Source organism: Scomber scombrus, chromosome 13, assembly GCF_963691925.1.
Source record: "Scomber scombrus chromosome 13, fScoSco1.1, whole genome shotgun sequence".
Lineage (NCBI taxonomy): Eukaryota > Metazoa > Chordata > Actinopteri > Scombriformes > Scombridae > Scomber > Scomber scombrus.
This window is the reverse complement of record NC_084982.1, coordinates 6,847,648-6,875,140: the sequence shown is the minus strand read 5'-3', so window position 1 is coordinate 6,875,140 and position 27,493 is coordinate 6,847,648. Positions and strand designations below refer to the sequence as shown.

The window sequence follows — 27,493 nt, the reverse complement described above, 5'->3', positions numbered from 1 at the left end:
CTTCAGGCTCTGTGCTTCAGTCTGACCTTTCATTTGAGTGGGTTTAAATTAATATAGAAAGTGTTTCAACATTAATTCATGCACAGAAAGGGCATAACAACAAAAGAGTTGAATGAAAGGTCATTTGGGACAACATTTGGCAACATGCAACATATTTTTGCCTTTAGTTTGGAAGATTTGTTGGTTTCCCTGTTGGGTTGGTCCAACTGCCATTTGGAGGCTCTGAATCAATCTGTTTCCTCTACAATAGAAAATATATCATGTGAGTACCTGACAGTTAGACACCTGCTTCATGGAGCTGTCATAGCATAATTCACCCAATGTTAAATTAAACTCAGCTGCAACATTTGGTTGCATATGACAGCCTTTATATTTTGGTAGAAAAATCAATTAGAACTATAAATCACACAACAACCTACCTTTAAATCATATATTTGTACTATAGGAGCTGTTGTCAACAGATATTTCACCGTGCTTTCATCCTCCTCTTGCAAAATAGGATCTTTGTAAAGTTCCCAACAGATGTTATTATAAGTATAATGATGATACTTATAAAAGATCATATACGCATCTTGACCTTGGTCTGGTGTTGAGTCACACACACACACACACACACACACACACACACACACACACACACACACACACACACACACACACACACACACACACACACACACACACACATGCGTATTAAAACATAACCACTATCATCAGTTCAGTGTTGTGCCAATTCCTGACTTCCTTTCATTGGAACAATGTCTTCCTACATCCATTTCTCTAATTTGCCTCTGCTTTTTCAGGAACACAGAATGAATGAGTGCTGTAATGAACATAATGTGCTGAGGAGGTGTAAATAACCCCTCTTTATTCCTCTGTCTTAACACGGACAGGCTCTGTGAGTCAGTAAGGCTTGTTAAAACCACAGTACTGAAGCAGCAGATTCGAAGGAGACTCGGTTTCATGGCCAAGGGCAGTAACTTATGTAGAGACTTTATTCATCGCAACCCCCTGTCCTCCACGTACTAGTGAATTGTTGTTCTTAAACTCAGTTCTTTTGTCTCGTGTAAACGTACAAGATTTGTTGTGTTTAGAGGTCACGGTTACAGATTTTTATCTTCTGACGAGCCATGTTAGCTGTTTCCCCCTTGTCTCCAGTCTTTATGCTACGATAAGCTTGCTGGCTGTGGGCTATGGTCTTAAATCAAGCTTCTTTTTCTACTCTCCACCAGAAAGCGACCAGGCGTATTTCAAACTATTGCTGCAAGATATGAAACTGTCTTTCTGTGGTTTAACAGGCAAGAGTTTAACGGTAACACAGTCAATAAATTTACAGTCCTACATGTGTAGGGTTTGTGGTTTAAGACACACATATAGTGAGGGTTAGTGCACAACATGTTGCTTAGTGTAGTTGAAAACTGTCCATGGTAACCGCAGTGATCTCTCTCTTCCTCTATCTCTCTGTGTCTATCTCTGTCGTGGTGCCTCTCTTTGTCGTGCACTGCAGTGACGTCATAGTTGCCGGGCAACCTCGCGAGGAAAACAGAATCCCTCTCTGCACAGAGGGGAGGCCCCATACGCTTGATTGGCACGTGCTTCTCCCTCTGTGTCTGTGTCACGCTCTCACAGTAAATACATATAGATCTTCCCTTTGTTCCTTTCCCTGTGTGAGTAACATTACTAAGCATGTGCAGCCTGTTAGTATGCCATGGTCTTCCACGTAGTCCAGGACTGAGGAGAGCAGCTAATAGAGGGGAGTGGAGGCATATTGAGGGGTAAAGTAAAAACACTGATTTACTTTTATATGTAGTTGATGTGAGAAATGGTGGCAATATTCTATATTTTTATGCCTCTGCTGTTTATGCCTCGTTTGGGTTGTCCGTCCATCCGTCCATCCGTCTGTGAGTCTGTCCGTCTGTCCATCACATTCTCGTGAAGGAGATGTCTTGAGGGATTTTCTTCAAATTTGGCAAAAACATCCACTTGGACTCAAGGATTTCAGATCAGACATCAGATTTTGGCCATCGAAGGTCAAAGGTCTAGGTCACCGTGACCTAACGTCCATCCCATTCTCGTGAATATGATATCTCAGGAATGCCTGGAGGGAATTTAATTACATCTGGCATAAATATTCACTTGGACTGGCTGAACTGAGACCTAGAATAAGAACTTCACAAAACATGTTTTTTTGGCCATAACTCAAGAATTCATAAGCTAATTATGACAACTTTTCACACAAATGTCTAATAAGATAAAATGATGAAGTGATGACATTTTATTTCCACAAGGTCAAAGGTCAAATACCATGTGGCATCCTAATGTTCTGCAAACACACTTTTCATCACAAATGTTAAATGAGTCTGGACAGACATGGAAGTAAACTGCAACTTGAATGGTTAGTGGAGGCATAAGTGGTATTTTTAGTTTTAATTGTCAGCTGTCATGGCACAGGTAGTAATGTTGTTATCTGGTCTAGAGGAGCTTATTACCAAGAAGCCCTATAGCTATAAGCTATGACAGAAACTAAACCAAACTGCTTCTGTAATAGGGTTATTATTCATTGTCCATCGCTGTCTCAACAATGTTTTCCTTATCAGCAGCAGTCCACTCTCCTCTCTTTTTCCTCTACTGAAGAGTGGAAAATTGGTAGACGTCACATTTAGAAAAAAATGAAAGCAAAGAAAACAAAGTCAAACTAAACTGAACTGACTCCAATAAACAGGAGTATTGCAAGTGGAAGGCTTAGGGAGTAACAGCTCCTTCCATGGAAGTGCAATACAGCAATGAATCAAGTAACCACATACATAGACAGAATAAAAGTTTTTTAAAAAGTAAGATACATCATAACAGTTAGCTCAATAGTCATTTCAAGTTCAACTTAATTGCATTGTTCTTGTCTTCTACATATCTGCTCTGTAAATCATTCGTTGAGTGTTCTCTTCTGAGAAACATCTGAAATCAAAACTGCGAAATTTATTATTTTTAATTCTTTGATTGAGCCCCTTAGTGTTAAATTATTTTGATTATATGCCATTCGGCCATTTGCTTAGTTAGCTGGAGTCGTTATTTTGATGAAACAAATCTAATCTTTCATGAAGCAATAATGTGGCGTTTTATCACAGGCGGAACAGATGGTCACACTGAGCCTGATATTCCTGATATTTTTCCAAAGACCTTAATTTTAATAACTAATTATTACCAATATATTTTAGAAAACGTGTTTAACAGGAACCTAAACTCTTATACTCAAAACAAATAGCTTCACAGCCTCGAAATATGAATCTGAGCATCTACAGATAATGGTCCAACAAGGACATTTAGAGAATATGTTTTTGGTCACAGATTAGAGAAAACAGTGGATTTAACAATGTCAGTTAAACTGTGACAGAAGTGTGCTAGTAGGATTTGCTACTAGCAACATAATGTTTGACTGAAAGCAGCTGATGGTGGCAGAACAGCTACAAACAGGATGGAGAGGTCAGGAAGTATTCAGAGGCAGCTTTAAACATTGTTGGTTTGGGTCTTTTCATGAGATTTGTTTACAAAAAGGAAAAGAAAAACATATTCTTTAAAAGCTGAATGTTATATAGACTGTGTTGTATGGAGAGTTATTTCATGACATCAGTTCATCCCACACAAACCTTTCCCCTTCATGTCTCCTCTATGCAAAGTGCTGTCTTAAACCTGACCACAGTCAAATCATGCCAATCTGTTCTCACATGACAAACTACTGACAAACTGACCATATTTAAAACACACTTGACTCTGTTGTCACGGTTAGGTGTAATTTATTGTTTGTTTCTGTCATTATATATTATGTATTTGTGCTCTGTGACACTTTACTTTCAACAGTGCAGTTAATTTATCATCAACATCATAATTTCTCCTTAAAAGCAAACATTTCACCTCGAAAAACCACAGTCACATGACATATTATTATACAAGCATACCTGTTATCTATCACCAAACATCCATAGACCCAAATGTTATGTCCATAAGTACATTTTCTCTAACTAAATGACTCCAAATAGTTCATTTTGTCCAACCTCACTCCAGTAAAGTGGCTCATATATAAAGCTCAGAATTGTAAGTGTATTGTTTTATGTTAAAACCCTTCGTCAACCTTACTTCTTTCAGTGGAGGACCATTTCTAAAAATACACTTTTATTATTCCCTTGGTGACTTTGACTTAGTCACCCATGCTTTCATCTCTTCTCTCTTGGAACTATGTGTACTTGGGTATCAGTCAAAATTCCTCTCATCTCCCATTTACCTAAAAAGAGCAAGCAAGGATTCTTACTGGAGGCAAGATAGATGATACACTTTAAAAAAAAATACACATTTCCATTCAAGACTGTTGGCAGTCAATCAGTCAGCGGCTCCCACCATTCTTCACTTTAACAATTGAACGTATAAGGTTTCTTTCTGCAGTGAAACATTTATCACTAAAGCACAACTTACAACATCAATGGCAGCTCTGTTTCATGTAAATGTCACAGCATGCACATAACCGGGGCTCTGGAGCTGACATACTGCAGCAAACTCAAGTGCAACAGTTGATAATAATATGATTAGTTATATCTGCTGTGGAAAAATACCTGCTGCCATGAAATTTATGACATATTTGTATCGTCTGTGCAAAATGTGCAAATGGGACATTTTGAGCTTGTTTTTGTAAGCACATGAGTTATTTTGTCAAGAAATCATGATGACCCAATGAATAATTGAATTTGAGCAAACAAAACTCTATTGTGTGTCTTACATCATCCACAAAACCGCAGAATAATAACCTCTAAATTATTTTCTCAACATCCCCGATCAGTTCACTCCAGTTTGCCTGCGGCCTTTCTCAGCCTGACACAGCAGAGCAACAACATTTTTTACAATGATAAATGAACAGTTTTGTCATGAGGTGATGAGGATAAGTTGGATTGAGTTCTTAGGTGTTTCACCTGTTCTACAAGAATAACTGATATTTCTTATAATAAAGTGCAGCTTCAGTTGAAAAATTATGATGGTAGAATTGAGATGTTCTCGAAAAAAAGCACATTTTCCAAATTAAGATGCTATTTCGGTGAGGATGTCTTCTGTGTTATCTTGAGTTTCAGTTTCATGTCTCTAACAGCTGCAGAAATGAAATGGGCTTAGCCATGAAGAAGGAATTAGAATATAAATAAAGTTCACTCGATTACAAACTATAAAGTCTGTCCGATGATTTAACTGGGCCAGTCCTCTTTGTGACAGTCTATGCAGTATTTCCCTCAGTTAGCTGTTTTCCCCTGATCCTCGATGTTCAGACACTCCGCCTCACTTTCTGCTGTAAATCTTTTTTTTGTTTTGTTCGTACTGTGCTGTCATCCTTGTAGCCGCTCTCCCTCCTTCCTCTTCCTCCATAAACCTTCCCTCTCCACCCTGTCAGTCTATTAAATGACTTTACTGATTTTTGCCCTTTTCGTATTTATAGTTTATAATCAGACCAGAAAATGCTGATGATCACCTTAATTTATGCTTCATTGTTTTTCTTCTTGTGTTTGCCCCCTCTCTCTCTTTCTCCCTCTCTCTCTCTCTTTCTCTCTCTCTCTCTCTTTCCAGGTCAGAGACGGTATTTTCTGCTGCAGACCTGCTGAGACGCTGTGTGCCACCTCCGGGTCATGAGGAGTAGTTAGTTATTGTGACAGACAGTCGCCTCTGTGGACATACATCTGACTTGACATTATCTTCACTCAGGCTGGGAGCTGAGCCACATTTAACCATATCACAGTAGACTGAAATCTATTTATTTTTCTATGCTTTTGTTTTACAAATACAAATATACGTAATGCATGTATGACAAATTCAGTACTTGGAGCCTCTACGCAATATTCAGGACGTGAAAGCATTGATCCCCGGCCTCAATTCAACTACACCTTTCAGCTAAACCCCCTCTGAGTTCAACATATTCATCCCCAGTTTTCTTCCTCCACCTCTACTAGTGTGGCTTCAGTTATTTAGTTTTTTTTCACATCCCGCGTGCTCCTTAGGTGCTTTTTGTGGAGAAGCAGAGATGACATCCCAAAACCTCTTGCCTCAGTCTTGTTACACAACCTGACCCAAGGATAACCATCAACCCCCCTAGTGGCACTTTGTGGACCGACTCATTCCCAGACACGCAGCTTCGCCCCCTGGCCTCAGGCAGTATGGGAGACGGGAGCTGGGTATGTTTGAGCCCAGCTGAGTTTAGCCAGCTGCAACAGTACAGCGAGTGTGAGTACCCACGTGACTCAATCGAGATTTTTGTCCTTGTTTGTGTGCATGGAAGATTGTGGTATGGATGATGTGTTTCTGTGTATGCGTGCATCTGTTCACAAAGCTTAATTTGCGAGAGAGAAAAAAAATCATGTCTGTCAAAGGTTTCACAAAACTGCTGGCTAACAAATGCATCAAATAGATGTAAGGCAGCCACAAATGTCCCTAACAATCTTAGCACATTTGTATCTTGAATGCATATTGAGTTCAATTTAAATAAATTGACTGAAAAGTGTTTTCAATGACCTAAAATCAGTCAGTTACAAATGATTTTACTTTTTCTTTTAGGGCTACTTGCATTATTAAGTTCCCCCCTCTTTGTGTGTTAAAATATTCTTCTTATCTCACATTATTAGTCATATTTTCTCATTTTCATTGTTATGTATCTGATAATGGCCATATTTTCATTTGTCTGGGCTACGACATCTAAAAAAAACTGATTGGAGGTCAAAGGAATCATCTAAAGTTTGTTACTTTTTGTCATTTTTAACCACTTGACTCCTATCAATCTACTGGTGATATTGTTCATGTCTGGGACTCTAACTTTTATAGGTTGAGTTACAAAAGCAAACACTGGACAAGGACTCGGGCCTGGATGATTGTGTGACATTATTCTTCCATGTTTTTTCACTGAAAACCTCAAAGCAGGATGAGCCGTGTGGCAAGCAACACATTTGTTAGTCAAAAGAGCATCTGTCCTCCTGATCCTGGTGGCTTCTGTCCGTCATTGTGGATGGATGATGAATAGAGTATTACTCTTTCATGTAAGCCGTTCTGTTGAGGAATTAAACAGTCATGTATGAATCATTCTTTTATAGACCCATGTTAAGTGAAAGCACAAAGTTCTGATAAAATTCATCTTGACTTTGTGGATTTAAATGTGTGTGTGTGTGTGTGTGTGTGTGTGTGTGTGTGTGTGTGTGTGTGTGTGTGTTTGTGTGTGTCAGTAACAAAGGTCTGCAGCAGAAATTAGAAGTGGAAATTAGACGTAGTTGCACCAAGAAGAATTCCCTTGTTGATTTGGGAACACACTGCATTTCAATTTGTTTTTGGATGAGTGTGTGTATGTTACACCTGGGTCAGTAGTGTAGGACAACATGCACCGTCATAATAAAAATGATATACAACATATACACTGATCAGCCAAAACATTAAAACTACTGACAAGCAAAGTGAACAATATTGATTATCTCGTTAAAATGGCATCTGTTAAGGGGTGAGATATATGAGGGCAGCAAGTGAACAGTCAATTCTTGAAGTTGATATGTTGAAGCAGGAAAAATGGGCAAGCGTAAGGGTCTGAGAGGCTTTAACAAGGGCCAAAACGATCAGGTCAGAGCGTCTCCAAAACGGCAGGTGTTTTGAGGTCTTTCTGGTATGCAAAAGTGGTCCATGGAGCAATTGAAGAAGGTGGCCTGGTCTGATGAATCACGTTTTGAAACCTTGGGTCTTGACATTCATGTGGATGCTATCAACCTATCATCACCCGTCATTGATAGACATTACAATAATATTTCATGTACATTGTACTCACGAAACAAACATAATATATTAAATAAATGTTTGTTTTTGGCAAAAATGTACCACCCGAAGCCTTGGTATCACCCCCCTCTGCTTACATTAGCAGTGAATTGCAAGTGTGGAGGGGATGCACCAAGGTAAATACTTCAACAGTTTCATTAAATATAGTCATGGTTTGAAAACGAAAAGACAAAGAAAAGAAAGACAAGAAAGAGAACTGAAAGGTCGAAAACATTTTTCACAAAAAGGCGGGTTTAGTCTGTCTCTCTGTAAGTGTTGGAAATGAACCTGTTAGGTAAACTTAGGCCACAGTGAAACAAGCTAACGTTAATGCTAGTTTTGCTCCCATAACATTACTGCTAATTTCTTCACAGAACACACTGAGTAGTTGCATTTCACTCCTCTTTTAGCAGGTAAACTTTTAGCAAGCTATTGATACTAAGTCATTTGTCCCTGCTCCTGGTGCCAGGTAGCTCTGTCCCCCCATAATAATTAACCCTAACCCAGCCCCACTCCCAACTGAAGAAGGAGGTGAGTAGCATTGTGTTGAATTGGTAGTAGATATACGTGGTAGAAAAGTCAACTTTTTGTGCATTATATAATTTTATAGATGATAATTTATTGAAGAGGTTAACATATATTTAAGTTTATATTTATTTTATGTTATTCATTAATGTTAAGAGAATTTTCCATTTAAGAATTTTAACATTAAAATTACATTTAGCCTGTAAAAGACAGTCTAAAGCACATTACCTACATAGGGTGTCAGTCATACAGTCTTAAGGGTACTTCAGGGAATTTCATTATATGCAGAATGCTGCATGCATGTCTGCACAGTGTTATTCACAGCTCAATGTCAGTTTATATTATACTGTTAGTATTGGACTACAAGAGAGTTGCAAGCCTGTACAGGTAGAGTTATTTAAAGCTCTGAATGGGTCGGTTTGGTTTGTGGTTACAGCAGTTGCACATGGTTGGCGTGACCTGTGCCTCGTGGTGGAGTCCCATGTGATATCTTTTCATGGGGCCCAAAATCCCTGGCGGCACCCCTAACACGATAAAGTAGGTTACTTTAAAGTTGCTAAATGGCTCTGACATAACTGTTTTAAACTTTAACATAAATGAACGTCGGTTAGGTGAGATAGGAATCGTACCAGCACTCTGTGTAAGAGACACTATACAGCAATGATCACCAATCCTGCTCCTGGAAAGCTATGCCCTGCATGTTTTAGGTATATCCCCACTGTAACAACCTGATTCTAATTATTAACTCGTTATCAAGCAGCTGAAGCTTGTCAAAGGGCTTGATAACAAGTTAATAATTAGAATCAGGTGTGTTAGAGTGGGGAGATACCTAAATGTCTCCAGGAGCAGGGTTGTTGATCACTGCTATACAGTATATGAGACATAAAGATATACCATAAGAGATTTTTACCATACTGTTAACTTGCTGGATTAGCCAAAGCAACATTAGTCATCTTGTTTTACCCATTTAAGTGTCTTAATTGATTTTCCTGGAAAGTTACCCTATAACTTCAATCATGGTATTGTTTTATCCTAACATAAAATTACATATGTGACAGAAGATTTTATATCACCCATTCTTAATTTCAACACTTCCACTGGCATACAAAATAAACCAGAGCAGCAGCAGAAGTCCAGCAGAGGATGAGTCATTTTGAAATGTACAGTTATGGGTTTTATTGGGGTTATAGGACTTTACCTGCGCTGCAGGTCGTGTTTTTCTTACTTCATACACACCTAACATCAACATAAATTCTCTTGCACTTTTGCTGATAAAGTTCATCTGCCATCTGTTAGCTTGTATATTTAATATCCTACTAATAAAGCAACTTAATTATACTGTAAGAGGTGTTTTCACTGGAAAGTCAACTTAACGGAGGGTGAACAGAGAAGTATTTGTTGTATCTTTGGTACAAAACCTGTTTTTAATAGCCTACCTTTAACACTTCTTACCCTTAATTTCACACAGTGCCACCAGCTAATCCTATATGCCCCTACAATGTTTGCATACATCTTCTATTTACTGTAACACTATAGTAGTGCTGCATACATAGACGAGGAGGCAACCAACCAACAGCTAAAATGTCTTCTTTTTTTTCCCCTGTAACGTCTGTGACCATGACTAACCACAAGTGATGAGGGTCTATGAATACTTGTTAGTTTACCAGTCACTACACACAGACTTAAATTCATTGTTGTATTTTTATGTCTTTTGACAAGTGAAACCAGATTTACAAAAAAACCCAACAACTACTGGTATTTTAAACAACAGAAACAAGAGACAGCAAGCAGACCTAACCTTAAAACACACACACACACACACACACACACACACACACACACACACACACACACACACACACGAAAAGCCGAAGTCAGCCACCACTTGTGTCATTAATTAATCAACTTCTTGCTAGTTTCCCCCTGATTGATTTCCTTCTGCTTTTGCTCACTTTCTTGTTCTTTGTCATGTCACCCAATTGTACATTTATCTCACTCTGAAATAGCCCACGTTATTTTAGAATTGCTTATTGTGTGTGTGTTTTTGTTTGTTTTGTTAATTTAAAAGGAATGAAATGAGTATGAAAGCGGCCCAGGACAGAAAAAAACAAAACCTAACCCTCTCCCCATTCTTGTTGCTGACACTGTGGTCCAGTCAGATTTTTGCTTTATGAACACTCGGTAGCACTCGAGAAGGATTGTAATCAAAACATGACAGATGTGCACAGGCCCCTGCAGGATGGGAGGATCTTATTCTTACTGATGGTGATGAGAGGAGAGACAGGAAGGCTTGTGTGTCAGCAGCCAATCAATCAAGGACTTAATGAAGGACACTGGCTGTGCTTCATTTAGAGACATGAGTATATGAGGGAGTAATACTGTTATAAAGCCATGTAATCAAATAGAGCAGAAATGATCAGCAGATTCATTGATTGCAGTTTGGTAATTGTATAATTGTTTGATTACTTTTTCATGCAAAAATGCTGCTGGTTTTAGATCCTGTCTAATAAAACAATACAAAACAATCTCAAGATGTTACCCTGGCCTCTCGAAATCTCCAATGAGCAGTTTTCTTTTTTCTGATGTTTCATAGGCCAAACTACGGATCAGTTAATTGAGGAAAATAATCAGCAGGTTAATCAATAAAAAAAACATCGCTCCTTGCAGCCCGATTTAATCAGTCAGAGCTGAAATATTGAGTTGATTAATCAATGAGTCGTCGATATTTGCTGGTTCAAGCTTCTCAAGAATGTACTGCTTTTCTCTGTTGTATAAAAATGTTAATGAAATAGCTTCAGGTGTTGGACTGGTAGTCGATGAGTTGTGTGATGGATACTTAGCACAGTTAATTTGATTAATTAATAAGATAATCTACATTGACAGTGAAAATACTTATTATTTGACCTATAAACAATTAAAAAACCTCTGTTTATACTGGCTGAAGCTGAATGGACAGCTGTGTTTTCATTGGTAAAACATGGCTGCTTTTGGGACATTGTGAGATATATAGAGCACATTAAGTTGCTGATGTTCGTGGGGCATTTGATGGAGATTTTGCCTCTGTTTTTTTGTGCCTCACTAATCACACTGGCATAAATTTAATGCAGGAAAGTAGACTGCACTTTTTTTGCACATAATATGCTCTCTAATCATATTTCTCCCATCTCACCTAAGAACCTAAACTCTCTCTCACTCTGTCACTCCCTGTGTCATTGTGTAAACATCTAATGCATGGCTGGAATAGGAAAGTATTACAGGCTGCAAAGCTGCCGAGCACTAAAAATAATGAAGTGAGGTGTCATCTGTAGTCGATTATGAGAGAGCTAACACGATTGGTGAAATCAGGTCTTGAGTGTGTGTGTGCACAAGTGTGTGTGTGTGTGCGTGTGTATAATGGCGTCTGTGTGCTGATCTGCCCATGCGCTTGTGTACATTTGTCCCCTGTAATTTGTTTGACAGGTGATGGAGGTGGGAGGAGGTCATTACAGTTAGTGCTCTGTACCGAGGCTCTGTGTGTGTGTGTGTGTGTGTGTGTGTGTGTGTGTGTGTGTGTGTGTGTGTGTGTGTGTGTGTGTGTGTGGTGGAGAGGTCTATGTGTGCATATGGATATGGGATTAGCATCCAAAAGTGAGAAAGACACCATGTTCCCCTTTTTCCTTTTAATTAACAGGGTGACTCACAGGCTTAGCTCAACTGATGCAGCGCTTCCTAGAACAGATGAGTATTTATTAGGCCATTTGCTAATAAAATGCACCATGCTAACTCACTTCTGAGTATGGCCTGTGTGCAAAGGAACGTTTCTACTGATGGAAAAGACTAAGAAAACAAAAATACACCAGGTGTGCATATATAGTCAGATGGGGGCCCCTTTTCTTAAAAACGCTCTACTGAGTATGCTGCAAGGTTTTCATGAAGCGAGCCAAGTGTATCAAAGCAAATACATTTCAGTAAATGTAATAACAACATTCTGTTTTCCTCTCTTTCCTCCTCAGACTCTACAAAGAAGCTAAAGGATGTACTGGAGGAGTTTCACGGCGAAGGAGTCCTCTCCAAATATAACCCCGAGCAGGTGTGTCTGTGCCACAGTTCTCTCCTCCGTTGTGATTTATGTGCTTTTATCCTTTTGTTCTGTATCCGTCTCACAATCAGACTCTGACGCAGCTACCGTCTGAGCACACACAAACACGCTGTGATCTTAGACGCTCATTAAGTTAAGATTCAGTGTAATATCGATCAGCAAAATGTTCAGTCATTCCCTTTTTACCCTTTTAGATAAAGGCTGCGGTGGACATGCCCTCAGATTCAACTTAAGCACCTGACATCAGCATATGTGCTGATGGTTGGTGCAGACTTTTTTATACTGCCGCCTGGACTTTAAACAGTCTCTTTGTCTCCAATATATCTATGCATCACAATCTAAGCTCTTTTAAATGACCCATTTCTACATGTTTGTGTAGATTCAGTGTGAGTCATTAAAGGAAAGTATGAGTATATTTACAGTCGTAAACGAAACATTGCATACATAGTTTTTGGGGGGTTTTGTCTTAATTTTGGTTTTTTTTTTGGTGTAAAGCAGTAGTTTAAAATGGACTGATGTGCATTTACTTGATAGGCTCATTGACTGACAGCTCTTGCAGGATTCATTGTTGTTTTTACAGCAGAAACACTGTATATGAACTTATAATCTTGAACATCCTCCCTCTTACTGTGCATCTGTGCTGTGTGGGAATAAATCCAAGCGAAAAACAGACTGATTACAAAACCACAATAATCAGTTTCAGCTGGTGTGTTTGGATTGGTATTATCACCACGCCATTTTTGTTTTTTTCCTGACATGGGGACGTGCTGCTCTGATAAATGATCACAATCAGAACGTACAATGTTACCACTCAATTGTTGTCACCTGCTGAGCTGAGTCACAGCTGATGCACATCGTTATCAAGTAAGTCACTAGGAAACAAATAGCTGCGTCACTCCTGATAAACATTTTTGTATCATGACTCACAATGTTTTTCTACACTGGTTATGACAATCCCAAAAAAAAGATATAATAACAACAGGAGTTTTGAGCGGGTGAATTTTTCAGTTTTGTTTGACATTACACATTTTAGCACATTTTGAATGGACAGTTAGACATTTTTTCACCTACACATCGCCACAACCACATTTTCTGAGCTGTGCAGTTTTCAGCTGCTCCAATAGTAAACTTCAAGTGAAATCTACCCTCTACACCATGAAAATGGGCTTTGGGAATACTTTATTCTTATAATAAAAAAGGTAAGAAAAATGGTAAATTCAATTCAGGGAAAAGAACAAAATGAGGTGGCACTATTTAATGTTTACACTACCCCTGGAAATGATATGTCTTGATTAAGAAAGCTGTTTGATTTGATTGGAGACTTTTATATTCTTCTTAACCCTTTATTAGATACAGTCAATAGGAAAAGAAGATGGAATGCTACTGAAAACTGTAAAGACCTGGGACTGATTAAAGTATGGCGGTTCCGTGCATGGATCAGATCCAGGATACACTTTTTATTCTGCGCAACACACAGTCCGTTATTCTATTTCCTTATGTATAACAAGGATGTACACAGATTGAAAGATTGTAGAATAGACCAGAGGAACCTTTGAGACCACTCTGGGGTTTATCTAATGTTACATTAGATGGTAAACAGCGAAAAACATGTTCAACAATCCCACTTTTAGAAGTTGGAGACAGACCTAGATGTATATTTACAGGAATTGATAATGTAGAGGTAAATTGTAGTGTATTATGGGATGCAGCCAAAGCTGTTCTCAGGGGGAAGATAATAGCCAGAGCAGGATGGCCGTTTGGGAAAGATAAAAGCCCAAAAATTCTCAAGACTGGAGGAAAAATGAAGAGATCTACAACATGCACACATTGTTAAGAAAGATCCCTCTATAATACACCAGATAAGAAATGTCAAGCAGGAAATAGATAATATACTAAGTGAGGAAGTTGAGAAAAACAACGTTTATAAACTTATATGGTTAGAGACCCTGTTACAAATAAGACAGTCAGTCCAGGTTAATAGACACACAGCAGCTGAATTTCTGAATTCCTTAGAACTAAAGACATTAAGTAAAGAAATTAATGATGAACTTGTCTAACCAATGACAATGGAGGAAATAGGTAAAGCTATTGCTGAGCTGAACACCAACAAGTCACATGGTGCTGATGAGTTCCCCCCCAGAAATCCATGACAGAACATCTGCTCCCTTTGCTGGAGACCTGTTTTAATTATGTTTTAAAAGCCCCCACCCCAAGACAAACTGTAAAGGATGTAGATCCATCAATGTCTTAAACACAGACTATAAACTGTTAGCCGCCATCTTAACAAAGCTAGAAACGGTAATGCCTTTGTTAATAAATAAGAACCAAACAGGATTCATAAAAAAAAAGACCAACTCCAGACAATATAAGAAGAGCCTGCATATTATTGAGCAGATTAATGAGGAAAAAGTTAGCTCTATTGTTCTCCGTTTAGATGCTTTTGACTTGGTTCTATTTACATACATGTTGTAATGAACAAATTTGGCTTTTTATATGATCGTATTTGCCTTTTTCTTGCTGTCTTTTATAATGTGAAAAGTGTTCATCAATAAAAAGTAAAAAAACAAAAGGCATTCATAAACGATACAATTCTAATTCAGAAGGGGCTGATTGGCCATATTGATCAGTGCGTACGCCTGTGCTTTCACTGTCTGCGATAATGTTCTCAACTCTGCTTTGCAGTCATGGTGTCACAGAAATCAGCCAGTGGTTGAGTCTATATATGCATATGATTTTATTTTTTTATGATAATGACACATTTCGTCCTCCTCCTCCAGGCATTTCTGTCATCTCCACATGCATTATATTTTCCTTTTTATTTTCTTCTCTCGCTCCTCGTCATTATCACCTCCACTTTGCTGCAAGCTCTTCTTCTGTATTTGTGAAGACGTGACTAACGGCCCGGCTGGACGTTTGGCACCATAGGAACCAGACTTAATGTTCACGTAGTCTGTCTGAGACTGGAGTGTCACCTGGCGCCACGATGACCACTGTGGCCCTGCCTCTGCTATTCGTCAATGTGTGTGCGCGCGTGTGTACCTGCAATGAGTCATCAGTCGGTTTTACCAGCTGTAGTGGAATCTACTCAGCCAGTTGGTGACAAAGGAAGACCTGTCTTTCTTCCCACTCAGCGCCCACACTAGTCGTCAGGCCACACTGAGGAGGATAGATGGGGGAAAAAAGCAACATTGATTGACACGCTAGTCATTAGCGTTGGGGTTTCTCCATTGAACAGATTAGCACACAAGCGTAGCACCATAAATTTGGATGATTGATGAGCGACTGACAGACTGGGCCCATACATTACAGCCACAATGCTCCATCAGACCTGACAGATTTATCATTATACGTTCAGCTGAGCTCTCCGTTTGCCGCATAAATGATGAGGCCACATAAAACCTTTTTTTATTGGTCAGACATGTTCAACATGAAGCAGTTAGAAAGCATGTAGAAATGACTCCTGGGTTTTTAACTGGGTGATATACAAGAGATGTTGATCTGCTAGGAAGATGTTAGAATGAACTACCTGTTGTATTGAAAGGGTGGTCAAAGAGAATCAAACAGAGAAAAACAAAGACTTTCCGCCTGGTGTGGCGCAGGGTGTGTTATTGTGGCCTATCCAGGGTGGAAAAGTAGGGAAATTATTAGTGTTTATTCCAAACTTTAACAACGGTTGAAAATCTGATTTAAAAGAAAAAAAAAATCCATGTGAAAATCAATTCATAGAAACGTTCTATATAAAAGCACAAATACTATTTCTTTGACAGACTCTGGTACATGGTCCGCAGCATTCTCTCTTATTTTATTTCTGTTTAGTGATGCTTTTTTTATTTTTTACTTGTCCTTTTTGCAAGAGCATCAGGTTCACTATAAACTATAGTTACAACTACGCAGCAGCGAGACATAAAATCTTTCCATTTTCCAAAATAATAAGCTATATTTAGCACACCAAGGATCCAGGTTCATATTTGTTCATGTCTGGCTTAGTTCCTTCTCGAACTGGCAATGTGGCTCATCACAAATGACATTTTCATCTTTTCAGCCTAGCCTGATAACATCGTACTTCAGACAGATCTACTCTGCTCATCTGCGATCCAGACAGGACAGTCGCCTCCGTAGTCCTACCTTTTTAATGCCAAAAGAAAGTCAATCAGATCACTCTGGCAGCCCTCCTGAAATGCAAAGAGATGAAATGAACCAAGTAAATGTGCCATAGCTGCCCTTGGGACATATTTACAGATTGGCAGCCTTGAACGTGAGCCCACTCACAAAGAAAATAACCGTCGGTTAGACTTTGGGCTAAACGTGTTTTCTTCAGGGACGAGAATTTCCACAAATCCATCTGGGTATACTTTCAAGGCAATCTATCAAAATATCAACACAGTTTTTTGTGGGTTTTATATCCAGTGAATCTGAAGATGTATGTGAGAACAGCTGTGTGTGTGTGTGTGAGAGAGAGAGAGAGAGAGAGACATGCCCTAATGTGAATGTGTGTTTTCTATGGCATGTGCACACATTTGTCTGAACTTGCCGTGCTACACAATGCGAAGCAAATTAAAGTCTTGTGGTTTGTTTGGCCAAATAAGGAGAAGAGAGTGATATGAATAATGTCTGGCGAGCTCTGGGAGCTCTCGGGGTTAGGTCAACAGTGTTGAGCCGCGGGAGGATCCTCATCACGGTGTGTTCTCCTGTGACGGGCGTCAGTTACAACAGCTCCAAACCCGCCGGACAAAAGCATATTAGAAGCATATTTCCACTCTAAGGCTTGACGTGAGAAAGGGATCAGCTTCATTTTGTCCTATTTTGGTGCGAAGTAAACGTTCCCCGAGAGGAAAGGGGTTCAGTCTGACCATACGGCCTCATTATGTTTGTTTGCATTTACTTTCACCTGAGCTGTTTAAAACATGAGAGGAAATCTTCACCACAAGAACTGATTTAGCAAACAAATGGCACTAATATGCTTCTTCTGGATTCATGTATTCAACAAATTGTTTAACCAGACTCACATGAGAGTACAATTTATTTGTTTAGGTTAAAAGAGAGGTTAAGTAATACTGACATGTAAGAATATGTTCTGAGAGCAGTAGTTCATTCAGTTCATGCTACAGTGTGATGGTGTGGTCAGTCATCACGTCATTTACTGTCTTGAATATTTTTGGGTTTATTGACGATAACTGAAAATAGCGAGCAGACCTTTAATAAGGTCCTGGATGCCGGTGGTGAAGGAGAGATGGAAAGACAGATAATGGGAGTGATTTGTGTGTGGCTTCAGAGATGTAGAGATGTTAACTGATAATTAAATGGAAAAACTTGCTTAAAGGAAAAAAATTAATAGATTCCAAAGTTCAATGTTTTTATCAAAAAGAACAAAAAAAAAGTGCTAACATCCTGATCAACCAACTCTAGCTACATAACAGAACAAATATACTTAAAATAACACCATAAATACAATAATTAAACTATATACCACAATAAAATCTGTTAAACATGTTAAATAGGAATAAAATATGAAGAACAGATAGGGACGTATAGATTGCATAATGTGGCGACTTGAGATCGCAGGAAAAGCACAGGTGTAACTCCTAGTATTAAAGCTCAATGTGACAACCTTTTCATAGTAGCATATTACTACAACACTGTGGTCAGTGTGGTTTTTATTCTACTTTTAAACAATGAAGAGAAAATCATTACTTTCCATGTGTTTTTCAGTCTTCTGTGGTTTGAACATAACGCCCTATTTGTTACCGTCTAATGTCATCAAAAGTGTTCCACACCATTAAGAGTTTTACTGGTTGCTCTGTTTATGTGTGATATGTAAGTAAGTGAAGCTGCAGCATGCACAATGCCAGGATCCTGGATCTGGTTCACCAAATGCTAAATAACCATCATTAGTTATATCTTTGTCTGACCAAAAATCTGCCGGAACAGGTTTATTTAAAGTCTTCTGCATCATACTGTTTATTTGATGAATCACTTTTAATCTGAAGTCAGAGTATGTGGTAAAGGCTTCCTTTTGGGGATTTTAAGGGGTTGAATTGTGCAACCAGATAGCTTCAACCTTTTCAGGTTCAGGGATGAGCTTGTTTGGGCGAGTGTGGCACAGTCTCTGCAGAAATGGGGAGGAGGGTCAGCCTGGTCTGACACACTTACCAATATATAGCTAACCCCTTCTCTTCTTCTACCCACCTCTGCCTCACTCCTTCCTCCTCCCTCTCCTCTTCATTGTTCCGACTGTTAAACAGCAGCAAGACGTTCTCAACCAAGTAAGCCTCAGCCCGGTGGGCTCTGCATGCTGTGTGGTGTCTGTGTCAGCAGACTGCATGCGCATTCTGTCCACTAACATAACATAACACCGCCTTATCCGCTACAGATGGTGTACGGGGGAAATGGTGGAAAAGGCCAGAGTTCATTGGGTTGTTGAGTTGAGTTCAGTGCCACTATGTACGCACCACATGCATCTGTGAGTGGCAGCCGAGGGAGTGGGAGTGGGAGGGGGTGGGGGTTTTCCAGGAGGTAAATGGAAGAACAATTAACAACATACATCTATGTATTCAGCATTACAACTCAGGAATGTTGATAGAACATGATTTGCTGTTTATATTTTATTCTTTACATCGTGTCTTTTTTTTCTTTCTTTTACGTCATCAGGCCTTCCAAGCAGTGAGGGGTTTTTTTTAAATCTTGATGCAGCTTCCAGCACTTCCACTCTGCCCTTTCTAACCTTACAGACATATTCTGTGCCGGTCAGCTGACTGGTCAGACAGACTATGTGATTATGACATTTAACTGACCTTCAAACTTGGAGCAGGGAATGTTTTCATATTAGTGGCTTAAAACAATATTTTCATTAAGCTGCTATTTTTATAAAAGTATTGAATTTCCACACCATATCAAGGCTGCAGACTTTCACACAGAGGGCAGCTCAACTTGAAGTCCATCACATTTTTCCTCTTTACTCGTTGTTGTAACAAATGAATTGTCCATCTGTGATTTGATGTCAACTTCACTCACATGTGTAATTAACTGGTTCTGTTAACCTGCATTTCCCTTTTCTGTCCTCTGCAGCCCATCGACTACGAGGGTTTCCAGCTCTTCATGGCCACTTACCTGGAGAATGACATCCCAGAAGAATTGTGTCAGCACCTCTTCACCTCCTTCAAGAGCAAGACAGGAGGCTGCTCTCCTGATCAGTCTCGTGCAGGAACGAGCTTACTGGGTAGGCTGTTTTCTTAGCTTTGATCAGTACTGATCACATAATTTAACATGTAATCTATTACATTTTGTCAAAATTCTTTTTGGTTATGTTTACAACACAGCAAGGTGTTTAAAGTTCTTTTAACTCTGACTAAAGTAGTAGCACTGAAACACATCTTCATCTTCAGGGTATTGTAGGTCATCAGCGCCTTGATCTGGGCAGTATCTTAACTGTGTGTACATCCCAACACCTTTATCTGGTCATTCCTTGTTCCGAGCTCAATCACCATCATGAAGGACGTTCCAATTCCCCTTTTACTGCTTTGAGGAGCCAGAAGGGATCCCTGAGGAGGCTTGAACAAGGACACATGAGAGTAGCCTTTGGAGAATGCTTTTACCATATCGACACATCCTCTACTCGATATGGGTTAGCGATTGGACACTGCAGCTGATCAGACTGCTCCGATACTGCTCTGATGACAAATAACAGAACCAGAGCTCAAGTTTTAGATTTTGTGTGTTTTCTGACTCACAATTATTAGATCTGTATTAACAAAATAGGTCTGTTTAACAAAATAACTATAAGTAACTTAATTATAGTTGTTTATGAAACATTATTAAGATGTTTCTTTTCATGATATGTCATTTTTCCTTTAAATCTGAATCTGAATAATATGATGATTAACTGAATTACGTTACATGTGAGGCTGAAAATCCCTGTGCGTTGCATAGAAACTATAGTGTCAATCAGAGATACATTTCCATAATTTCCACTTTCCCCAAAACATTTGGGCTTGTAATCATAACCTAGATTATTAAATAATGAATTGACAATCAGAGTATGAATAACTGCAGAGGGAATTTTCTACACATCGATTTGTATTAATGTGCAGATGCAGTTTATTCCAAATCATCAAAAGTAATGGCATATCTTCTCAAGCCAAGTGACAGCTGATCCAGATGTGCTGCCATCTTCAGAGACAGACGTCGCTTCAGGTGATGGTTGAGAGGAAAGGAAGTCTCATTCATGTTGGTCATGTTTCCTTGTTTCCTCTATCTTTGCATCTTCATCGGGAGAGGTTAAGATGCAAAGAAAAGGCGCAAGTAGAGAAACATGGACACAATTAAGAGAATTGTGATGTGCCCTGTGTCTGCCTCCGCTCTTCCATGTGAGTGCTGTGTGGGCTCTGGCAGTGGGCTCTGCCTGTCTGCTCCTCACTGCAGAGCAGCTGAGGGGACAGATGGACTGTCGAGTTAGAAATCTATTTCTGTGGTCTTATGCTTGCGAAAGTAAGAAGCAACAAGTGTAGTGAACTGAAATGTGAGTGTATGCAGGAGAGTCCCAGTCAGTCTGTTAGCTTCTTTGTGATGTCCCAGGTTTGATCATCAGGTTTGAACATCATTTCCAGCAATTCTGCTCACACTACAGTATGTGCCATCATTCTAGTGTAACTTCACTGTAAATGAACCAATAACTGCAGTAATGCCATTTAAATCACATTTGCCACACACAGTGATGGGTGTGTTATATTGGATGATGACAGAGGCTTCAATCAGATCAATCCTTACTTGTTTTCCACTGTAATGTACTATATTAACTATGCTTTTGCATGATGGGTGGAGTGTTAGCTATGTTTGTCCTCAGAAATGACCTCTACACATCCGCAAGGTAATTCAGCATATGAATGCTGGGAGTTGAGGCTACTGAGTTTATCAGGATGTGAAGTAAGGTCAGAGGAAGACAAATGCCGAAAAATTGATACAGTGCTGCCATGTTTAGTTATATTCACATTGTGTAATATGGTTAATGAAAATATTATTGTTTTTGCCAGGACTGAAATGTAGTGGCTGTAATGTTATATAATTTTCCCTTTTCTTTGAGACTTGGCACACAAAAGCATGAATAATGCTGCTCACATCATGGCTGATAAGCTTATGAGTTGGCAAAAAGCAAGAACACCACAAGTGACGTGTGTATGAAGAATCCCCCTTCAGCATTTTGTAAAAACACATTCAAAGCTTGAAAGGAAAACACATTGGGGAGTTCACCGGCTGCTGTGGATTCTGTTGCTGCTACGAAGTGTTTGGGATCAAGTTCCTCAAGGGGAGCCAGCTGATAGAGCCTGCACTGCCACCTGGTGGTAGTCTTGAAATAAATGACTAGTGGTCAAGTTATTTATCTTCCAAAGTGTTTTATTAATGGAAGAAGTTTGACTCTCATTTCATCATAATTTTTCATCTGGTATAAGGAAGCTGTGATGTCAAAAGCTCCCAGTCAAAGGAAGAAGATTAAATATAACTTCCAGTTATGCTGTTTGAACAACATTAGAGGAATGCTTTACTATGCTTTATATGCTTCTTTGTCTTATGTCTCTTTAATATTTTCCTCCTGTACCATGGCATATAATAGAAGCCTCTATGTGGTCCATTTAGGATGTAGAAAAACATTTGCTTTCTGCTCTTGACACTAATCAGAGGATTCGAAATAGGGCTGATATTCTGGTGTGCTCACTTACTGTAATTCAGCTTGTCTCCTAATAATTTTCTCCTCAATAAGTTCTTTTAATCTTGCAGCCATACAGTAATTATCTGTTCTCAAATAGCATATACACAGATCAGCCAAAACATTAAAACCACTGACAGGCGAGCGAATTACATTGATTATCTTGTTAAAATGTCACTTGCCAAGGGGTGGAATATGTGAGGCAGGAAGTGAACAGTCAGTTCTTGAAGTTGATGTGTTGAAAGCAGGAAAAATGTGCAAGCAAAAGGCTCTGAGAGACTTTGATAAGGGTCAAATTGTGATGGCTAGATGACTGGGTCAGAGCATGTCCATAACGGCAGTTCTTGTGGGGTCTTCCCAGAATGCAGTGGTCAGTGCCTACCAAAAGTGGTCCAACGAAGAACAACCAGTGATCCTGCGACAGGGTCATGGTTGCCCATGGCTTATTGATGTGGATGAAGAGCGAAGGCTAACATATATGGTCCCACAGAATAGCGGGTAGCTCTAATTGCTAAAAAAGTGAATGTTGGCTATAATAAACGGACATAACACACAGTGAATAACAGTTTGCTGTGCATAGCTGCAGACCGGTCAGAGTGCCCATGCTGACCACTGCCCAATGCCCACTACCGAAAGCACCGACAGTGGGCATATACACATCAGAACTGGACCATGGAGCAATTGAAGAATATGGCCTGGTCTGATGAATCACGTTTTCTTTTACATGATGTGGATGGTCAAGTACGTGTGAATCTTTTACCTGCTGAAGAGATGGATTCAAAACACTATGGGAAGAAGTCAAACTGGCTAGGCAGTGTGACGTTCTCAGCAATGTTCTGCACATTCATGTGGATTTCACTTTCCCTGATGGGCCCTGACAAACTGCAAAAAAATGTTCAGGAATGGTTTGAGGAACATGACAAAGAGTTCAAGGTGTTGCTTTGGCCTCCAGATTCGATAAAAACAGTTCTGATCCATGGAGACTATACCTCACAACTTACAGGACTTAATGCTAATGTCTTGGTGCCAGATACCAGAGGACTCCTTCAGAGGTCTTTTCAAGTCGACGGGGCAGAGCTGTTTTGGTAGCATAAGGGGGATCTACACATTTTTAGGCTGGTGGTTTTAATGTTTTTGTTGTCAGTGTATACAGGACATCGCAATACTCTTTCTTGCCTGATCTCTCCACTTCACTCACTCCTGCTGCGTCTGCTGCTGTCTTTTTTTTCTTCCTTGAAATGTTGACTGACTGCAGAAGCTCGTTCCATTGACGCAGGCATCTCTATTCAGACTGAAGTGGCCTGTGCCCCCATTACAGGTACCAGAGTTGACTGACTGATGTCGTCTTAATGGGACAGGAGTCCTGCTGGCTATAACCTCCTGCTCCCTTGTCTGTGTTCTGTTGTTGTGTTGATGTGAGTTCATGGTATTTTGCCTGTGGATCAGTGGATGACTTGATGGTATTTTGGCTTTGTGAAGTACTTCTGTAAGGTTTTGACGTCACTGTTTCCTGTCTCTCAATGCATCCTGAATTTTTGTATTTGGGTTGATGTTGTGAAGCTGTATTCGTTTATGTTGCCCCCTTACAATGCAGCAATACCTAAATTTACCAATTGTTGCTGTATTTAACATCCCATCCCTCTCATTCTCCACTATTTCCATTATTTCTATTCCACTAAATTTTTCCCTTTTTTCTCTCTTTCTCTCTTTCATTTCATCTGTCTGTCTCGTTCGGTGTCTGCACCAAAAAGGGATGAACGGTAAAAGCATCCTGTCTGCAATGGGTCGACATACGCCGGAGCACTCCAGCGTGATGAGCACAGCGGGCTCAGGAGCCACCACCTCCCCTTGTTCATCTCGCTCCTCATCGCAGCATTCAGGGACAGGGGCCCACACACCTGGGGGGCCCCAACGATCACCCTGCACCCAGGTCAAAAGTGCAGAGAGTAGCAGCAATGCCCTGACCCCCAATGCTGGTCCTGCCAGGTCTCCAGTCTCCCCCAAACTTTCACCAGGTGAGTCTACTTAGTCAAGATACACTACACATGATTAGGATTACTTCTCAGCAGTATTTGAAAGGCTCTTATCACTCTAACAATGGCCCAATATGGCAGGTACCTGTTGTTATCACCAAAAATCAATGCTGTAAATTATGTCGACCCTTTTAGGCCATTAAATGTGAGGAAACCAAGCCTTATCAAAAGCTGTGTGGGTGTAATGGTACAGTTAGATTATAGGGTGGTACAATACATGATACAGCATTTACCAATAGATATGCTCACAATATATTTAAAAAAGTTGGAATGAAAGCATGGAGATACTTTCAAAATTATCTATTTCTGTCCATCGAAGCAGAACATGTGCAAAAACAATTCCTATAAGTTTCACCTTTCTTCATTTTTATAACTAATTTTTTTCAACCTTGAAAGCAGCAGTTTGACAGAATAAAGCACAACCAAAACAGTTTAAGCATATTCTCCCATGATTTTAGATCTGTGGAGGAGCTCAAGGGCATTTTTTAAGAACAGAAGCTTCTCAACATTTGAGGCAGCAGTTGAGAACTCAGCAATTCTCAGTATTAATAGATGACATGTAATTGCACCTGCTGGCATATAACGTTTGCAGATACAATTAAACTTTTGGGACTATGTTTTATCATTTATGAAGTAAATCGTCACATTTTTGTACGGCAGTATTTGTAACACAGTACATTACCTTACACCACTAAAGTCTTCGATGGAGAAAACATTTTGTGGAATCCTTACATTGGTGTGCCAACGATCCAAGCAAACATTTAATTATTAGGCATTATGCTAATGATTAGAAAAAGAAATCTGATGGAAAATTGAGGACACCTATGTGGAAAAAAGGTCTCCTGATGTTTGTTCCATATTTTGAACACACCTTTTCATTTTATTCTTTTTTTACTTAACAATGCTGTAGTTTTTAGACTCGTTCCTTCTGGGTGCTGCTAATCCAGCTTTAGGTTTCTAGATTGGTTATCCCCGTCACATGATTTCATATTGTTTTGATCTGCATCACCATGCTCTGTCTGTACTTTGTGTAGTGTTTTGTCACCCTGTTCTCCACTGTTCTGTTTTGTCTCTACCTGTTGTAGAGGGATCATACTTCTCTAAAACTGTCAAACTAATGCGTAAATGCTTAATTAATTGTCAACTTTCCGCTTTTCCTTCCATTGAATTTCACCAGAGGAACCACAGTGGAGCGGAAAGAACGATGGGTGCCGCGAGTAGCTTTGAAGACTTGTGTTGTATGTCCACAGAGAGAAGCCGCTCCGAGAAGCATTTATCACTGCGGAGGAGTCCATCACCCCAGAAAGGCTCCACTCTGCCGTCGCCCCAGGTGGTCTTCCTCAAGGACATCGTCTGCTACCTTTCCCTGCTGGAGAGGGGGACGCCTGAGGACAAGCTAGAGTGTGAGTGACAGGGATGAGGGGATGCAGGTGGAAGGTCAGTTCCTCTCAGGGGGATGTGGAGTGGGAGCAGCTGTCATGCACAATGTGTGTGTGTGTGTGTGTGTGTTCAGGCCACTAATACCGCTGGTCTCAGTAGCATGTCAGCTCAAGTTGACAGTGAGAGTAATAAGGTTGTTCCTTCCTCTTCTGGCTGCCTCCCCAGGGCCCTAGACATGGTGATTACACTTCCCACACAGGGCAGGTCAGTAACATGCTTAAGCCCTGCTGTGCCCAATCTACTTCTTTAGTGTCTGAGGCTATATTGGTGCACACTGACATGGCTAATCTCCTCTAACTGGTCCCCATGCCCCGGTACAGAAGCAGCATGCTTGGCCATCTGGAGGGAGTACAAGAAGGAATGTTACAGCTTCACAGAGCTACTAATTATCTGATGCTATCTGAATCATCATGGGATCTCTGTTCTCTCGTTCCCCTCTAGTCATGTTCCGGTTGTATGACACAGATGGCAATGGGGTTCTGGACAGCTCGGTGAGTGGACTCTGTCTCTCCTCCTTTCTCCCTCCCCCCTCCTTTCATCTTTTCCCTCTCTGTGTTTTGTCTCTACCTTTGCTCTTTGCACACAGCAGGTCCAAAAATAGTAACCTGTACACTCAGTGACAGCGGTTGTGTTTACATGAGATCATTTGTAATGGTTCTGTTCAGTTTAATATTAGCCATGTGCCGAAGTGATCACATAAACAGAGAAGCTCTTCTGTGAATATGTTATGCATTATATGCAGGGAATTACTTGTTGACTTTATTACACTTTTTATTTCATTTTTTTACATCGCATGCTGGAGTATTTCTACATTTCATCCTTGTTTGAAATGTATGAGGAGTGATGATTATGGAAGAGGATAAATGGATGTCTTTCTCTTGTAAGGAGCTGGATCGCATCATCAATCAGATGGTGCATGTGGCAGAGTATCTGGAGTGGGACTCAACAGAACTACGACCGGTGAGCAAAAAAACTTCACTGCAGTTGAATCTGAATCAAACAGCAAAACAAACATCATCATTCGCTAACTGCCAGCTGAAACCTCCCCAGCCATCAAACCTAACCTTAAGATGATTTTAGAGTTTTAAAAGGTAGATTCCAACAAGTGCTATGAAGATAAATGGCTGGCTTATTAGAGGAAAGCACCTGTATTTAGGATCTAGTACAATTTATGAAGGAAATTAGAAATATGCAGGATGCATCTGAAAAGAAATTGATTCTATGATGCTACATTGTAATGATATTTAAGAGAAAAAGGTTATGTATCAGCTTGTCCATTCTTTGCAAATGGTCACATGATGTTTACTTTACACTATGTGATTAGCTATAACTTCCTGCTGTTCTCTTAGTACAAGGTATATGTGTCTATATAAAATATGTAGCTATATTATTATGTGTATGTGTATGAGGTTAAATGTCTTCAATGTTATTTTATTGCAGTCAACTTATTCTAATGTGCTATTTTGTTTTTTTTAGTTTACTTGTGCTTTAACTTTTCTGCTAGGATAACTTATATGCTTATATGTCAGGATTGTTGAAATTGGAAACAGCATTTATGAAAACCTTTGAAAAATGAAGTATTAAAAAAGTAATTTAGGATCTTGTTATTATCATTCAGGAGGTTTTTGAATGTTCTACAAGTGAAACTAAAACTGGTGAAACTGAAAACACACTTTTTGCACATTTTATCTGTACGGATGAATAAATGAGGTATTTCCTACTGGCATAACTGATTTGTATTCACTGTGAGCTCTGAAATCAAACCGAAACCATGAACTGATAGTATCAAATCGTCACAGCCCAACCATTCTAATTATTTTAAAGCTGTAAGTGTGTGTGTCTATTTATAAAAGTGTATCTGGTAAAGATTTCTTGGTTTGTTTTTAGTTTCTCAAAGTTGACCTAGTAGAGTTC

The 27,493-nt window shown here is 39.6% G+C and overlaps 1 protein-coding gene across 2 annotated transcripts in view; it reads left to right on the top strand.

Annotated features, from left to right (window-relative positions):
- The first annotated feature begins 6,176 nt into the window (after nt 1-6,176).
- Nucleotides 6,177-27,493, top strand: part of LOC133992722 (diacylglycerol kinase gamma) — an 86,508-nt gene continuing 65,191 nt past the window's right edge. The window contains exons 1-9 of one of the 2 annotated variants that reach the window (XM_062431431.1): nt 6,177-6,243; nt 12,324-12,400; nt 18,652-18,672; nt 19,475-19,625; nt 23,362-23,424; nt 23,858-24,121; nt 25,390-25,542; nt 26,021-26,070; nt 26,465-26,539. In XM_062431431.1, the coding sequence (XP_062287415.1) occupies nt 6,177-6,243; nt 12,324-12,400; nt 18,652-18,672; nt 19,475-19,625; nt 23,362-23,424; nt 23,858-24,121; nt 25,390-25,542; nt 26,021-26,070; nt 26,465-26,539 (921 nt within the window). Of the gene's footprint in view, nt 6,244-12,323; nt 12,401-18,651; nt 18,673-19,474; nt 19,626-23,361; nt 23,425-23,857; nt 24,122-25,389; nt 25,543-26,020; nt 26,071-26,464; nt 26,540-27,493 lie in introns of those variants that run through there. The other variant, XM_062431432.1, reaches the window with a different exon arrangement.